The sequence below is a fragment of the Brassica oleracea genome, chromosome C7 (genome assembly GCF_000695525.1).
Source record: "Brassica oleracea var. oleracea cultivar TO1000 chromosome C7, BOL, whole genome shotgun sequence".
In the NCBI taxonomy this organism is placed as follows: domain Eukaryota; kingdom Viridiplantae; phylum Streptophyta; class Magnoliopsida; order Brassicales; family Brassicaceae; genus Brassica; species Brassica oleracea.
The window spans coordinates 5881534-5885890 of NC_027754.1; the positions used below are offsets into that span (position 1 = coordinate 5881534).

A 4357-nucleotide genomic window follows, 5' to 3' on the forward strand; every position below is an offset into this window, starting at 1 on the left:
ATAGTGTCTCCCCTTACAGGATGCATGAACGCAATCTCTTTTCTGTGGATTTCAGAAGCTAATGAAGCTTCCGAAGAACTCAAAAGTCACTTGGTTTCAGGTCATATTTTAGCTATTTATTAGATTTTACACAAGTTTTCAAACTACATTGAGATGCTTTTAAAATCAAGTTACACATGGTTCTTAGCCAGAATAGTCCACCTGTTGCGTTCTATAGTGAAAATATTTCAGGATCTCGTGCTTGTTGTAGTATGTATGACGGTAAGTTTTACGCCATAGTCCAAGCTCTCAAGAATAGGCACCATTATCTCTTCCATCAAGAGTTTATTTTATACAAGGATCATGACGCTTTCAAACACTTAGGAAATGAAGACAAAATTTTGGCATATCATGCTCTGTGGATAGATTTTCTCCAGCAATTCACCTTTGTCATCAAAAACCAATCCGGTCACACAAACAATGTGACCGATGCCTCCAACAATATATTTATAATGGATCAATAAGAATTAGTCTAACAATTAATCACTTATACAAATATTGTAGAATATATATAGTCAATTATACAAAATATATTATTTCATTTTATATATTTTTTAATAATTATGAAATATTTATCAACAAAATATTTATGGATTAAAAACATTTACTAATTTTCAAATAAAATGTTCTAATTATTCAGTTTTAAATTGGGAGAATCAATACTTTTTAATCATGATAAATTTATTTATAAATATTTAAATATGTTTAAGACTTTTCAGAATATCACTGATATTTTTTTATAATATCACTGATTATATGATTACTGAAATTCTAATTAAGTTAACATTTATTTTTTTATTTTTCTTCCTCCTAAAAAATATATTAAACGATAAATATTTTTATAAAATATATTTAAAAATAAATACGATGAATCGAACTAATATAATTTAAATAATATTATTTTAATATATTTAATCCAAAAAAAATTATGATTTAGTTTTAAAATATGTATTCTAATATAATGAAAAAAGAAAATTGAACTAATCTAATTTTTATACATTAAATCACATAAAATTGGCATAACAACATGATTTTATTTAAACATAATATTAGATTTACTTTTTATACATATATAGTATAAAATAATTTTAAATTGATCAACAAATGAAAATACACACTAAATACATATAATTTGATTATTTTGTAAATTTTTATATCCGTATGAGTCACTTACTACTATTGGTAACTCTTAAGCTAAGGCCAAACATCTTACATCCGAAAAGTTCTGTATTTCGCTGGTGAAGGAGGATAACACTGAAGAATAATTAAATCTTAGTACGAGATTCTTCGACGCATAACTAAAAATATAATAGGTTGATTATAGGTGTAAGATTCTGCAGCCATGGGCTTATACTCAAGAACTGGTCTTGTCCCAATTCGAATCCTTGTTTAGGTAGCTGCAGCTCGGGTATTGGTAAGACCCCAGATGGCAGTTTCAGTGATGAAGAAGGTTGTTTTCTCTCGGCTTCTCTCTGTTTCTCTTTGTTCTTAGCATTTTCGTTATGCTCTTGAAGCATTAAGATGTGGTTTGGTTGTTTCATGGCTTCTGCTTGAGGAAAAGGGAACGAGGTCATCATCACGTCTTCCTCCTTTCCAGCTAAAGAATTCGTCTCCGAAGACGAGAGAGGAGAGCTTGGGCGTGTTTGATTCATCTTAGCTTCCATCTCTGCTCTTTGCTCCAATACTTTAAGTGAAGTGGCTTTTCTATATATCTTGCAAAGCACAACGTTCTGCGATCAAAAGACAAGACAAGATGAGAAACAAATTTGTTTCTAGGTCGCATAACTGATTCAGAACCGAGCTTAAAGTACCTTTGGTAAGGTGAGGTTATCAGGCATCCGGAACTCGTTCATGACCCAATCAGTCTTGGTTCCTCCTGGTGCTCTTCCTGTGTAGAACACAAGAGTCTTCTTGAGCCCAATCATACGTTTTGGCTCAGACGAGCTTATGATCTTACGATCAGACCCAGTTGCTTTCCAATATCCTTTCTCAGTTATCCTGCTTGGTCTCCCTCCGTCTCCATGCTTCCTTTCTCTTGGCACAAAAAAATACCATTCCCTCTCCCCAATTGTTGATAAACCTGCGATCGAAAGTCAAGACTTTATTAAAACAATTATTGAGAAAAAGAGCTATAATAATAGAAATGAAGAAAGCAATTATACTAGTACATACGAGGTAAGTCCCATGGATCATGACGATAAATGTTGAGAAAACCAATTACTTCCACTTTACATCTTTTCCCGTAAACCATGTTCTTGAGGTAGAAATCAAGAAGCTCTTCCTCAGTTGGATGGAATCTGAAACCTGGCAGCTGAATCTCTTTTGACATATCTCTCACTGTCCCTAAGAACACGTACCAGGTTTTAGTTATCTTATAAGCTGTGTAAGTGAAAATGTCGTTGGTGGTGATATCACTTAGTTGATAGAATGCTCACCTATATACAGCACTTGGACCCAAATCTGTTAAGAGAAAAAAAATTGTGTGATGAGGCAGTGTTTTGAGGGAGCAGACCAAGTCAAAAGAAAGATGCAAAGCCATATTGTGTAACTTGCTAACATTCTATTGTGTAACTATTCTGAATACTTTGGAGGTTTGTGATCTTTACTAGGAAAGAGAAAGGTCTTTATCAAAGTTGATGGATCCCACGCGTTTTCATCTTAGAAGGGGTCTTGAGGATTTGACCAAGAGAGCTTTGGTGCCATTATTTTTTAAGCTGTTGTTAAAGAATTATGCTTTAGTTAAATATTTAAAAATAATTAAAATATTTAAAAATAATTAAAATATAGAAAATTTTAAATGTCAAGAACATTAAAATATATAATAAAAACATAGAAACAAAAACTAGTAATAAAGGAAAGATTTTAATAGTAATTTTCTTTTTATTAATTTAAGGGTGTCTCGGATCTATAGAAAGACTTAGACTAATCCCAAAAAGAAAGTGTATGGATGCTCTCTCCGGATATTCAAACGAACTCTTACCAACAAGCCCATATCCAAGTGACTACATGATGGAATATAATGGAGCGGCTTCGAACCCGGATTGCTAAGCAACCCAAAACTCGCATACCACTAGACACCATCACATGGTTAGAAAAATATCTATGACTAGCATTTGTGACTTGCATTTATGTTTAGGATTTGTAGCTATATTTTACTAGTAAAATTATTGTAATTTTTGTTTTTAAATGATGGCAGATTTATATATCAATCGGCTTTTATGATCAGTATTTGCTAGGGGTGGGCAAAATTATTTAAAACTTGAGATTCAAACCGAATTTGTATACGAGTGTTAGAATTACGTGAATACATTATGTAAGATGATATAAAATATATCCGAATCTGAAGTGTTATTAACCGGATCCGAATAGATATCCTAATAATTCTAAATATCTGAATAATCGAAAAATCTTACACACAATCGAATTAGAATCAGAAATATTTTTCAAAATCTGAAAAAGTACCTCACATATTCAGTTCTACGTTTACTTTGATGTGATATCTAAAACTTCAGGACCCAAACCAAAATAATTTGAATTCAAAGTGAATTCAGATCTAAAATGAGTTTTAGATAGAATAAAAAAATATATCCAAACCCGAACTATGTTTAACTTAATCCGATCTGAGCATATATAAAACCTGAATGGACTTATGAGACCAAACCCTATAACTCAATCAGAAGCCGGAACCGGTATCTGAACGTGCGTGCCTAGTATTTACGGTAAAAATTTCATTATGTATCATAAAAATCATGATGCATGTCTACCATCATTACATATAAACATATAAAGATACCTGTTGTAAATAGAGAGTTTAGAGACTGAATATTTCTGTGTTATTATTAATGATCAAGGAGGTTCCTTTATATAAGGATTACAAGATGAAGATAAATGGAAAGTATCCAAAACCTAAACTTACTAGGATTAGGAAAACTACTAATACATAATAATGGAAAGATTACATCTACTAGGAAAAGGAAATAGGAAAAGGAAAGAGTTTCCTTTTCTCCAAGCTTTGTGGCCGTCTCTCTCTCCTAAAGGCGGCTCTCTCTCTCCTCTCTCTACGGCTTCGGCCGTCTCTCCATCTTCTAGGTATTGGGCCGGTCTTGGGCCAGGCCTGGTTAATGGCACTCCACTCCATGATTTATAACACTCCCCCTTGGATGCCATAACCATACAGGATTTGTAGTACGCTTCATGTTGCCTCATTAAAACCTTATCAGGAAAACCCAGTGGGACAAAACCATGATGAAGGAAAAAGAGTACAACACGCACTACTCCCCCTGATGTGAACCTCACTGTAGGTTCTACATTCTACGCA

The 4357-nt window shown here is 33.0% G+C and overlaps 1 protein-coding gene across 1 annotated transcript; it reads right to left on the reverse strand.

Moving 5' to 3' along the window:
* Nucleotides 1-1114: 1114 nt before the first annotated feature.
* Nucleotides 1115-2594, reverse strand: LOC106304155 (NAC transcription factor 29-like). Its single transcript, XM_013740553.1, has 4 exons — nucleotides 2475-2594; nucleotides 2212-2382; nucleotides 1851-2119; nucleotides 1115-1769 (listed from the first exon to the last, which is right to left on the reverse strand). Exons 2-4 carry the CDS (start codon nucleotides 2366-2368, stop codon nucleotides 1338-1340), a joined length of 858 nt encoding a protein of 285 aa, XP_013596007.1. The 5' UTR covers nucleotides 2369-2382; nucleotides 2475-2594; the 3' UTR covers nucleotides 1115-1337.
* Between the last annotated feature and the right edge of the window lie 1763 nt (nucleotides 2595-4357).

Bases quoted from the DNA above. Each gene is read 5' to 3' on its own strand.
- LOC106304155 (XM_013740553.1), bottom strand. From the start codon at position 2,368: ATGTCAAAAGAGATTCAGCTGCCAGGTTTCAGATTCCATCCAACTGAG. The intron at 2,120-2,211 runs GTATGTACTAGT...TTTCGATCGCAG, and splicing joins TGATCCATGGGACTTACCTC to GTTTATCAACAATTGGGGAG. The intron at 1,770-1,850 runs GTACTTTAAGCT...TTTTGATCGCAG, and splicing joins ATAACCTCACCTTACCAAAG to AACGTTGTGCTTTGCAAGAT.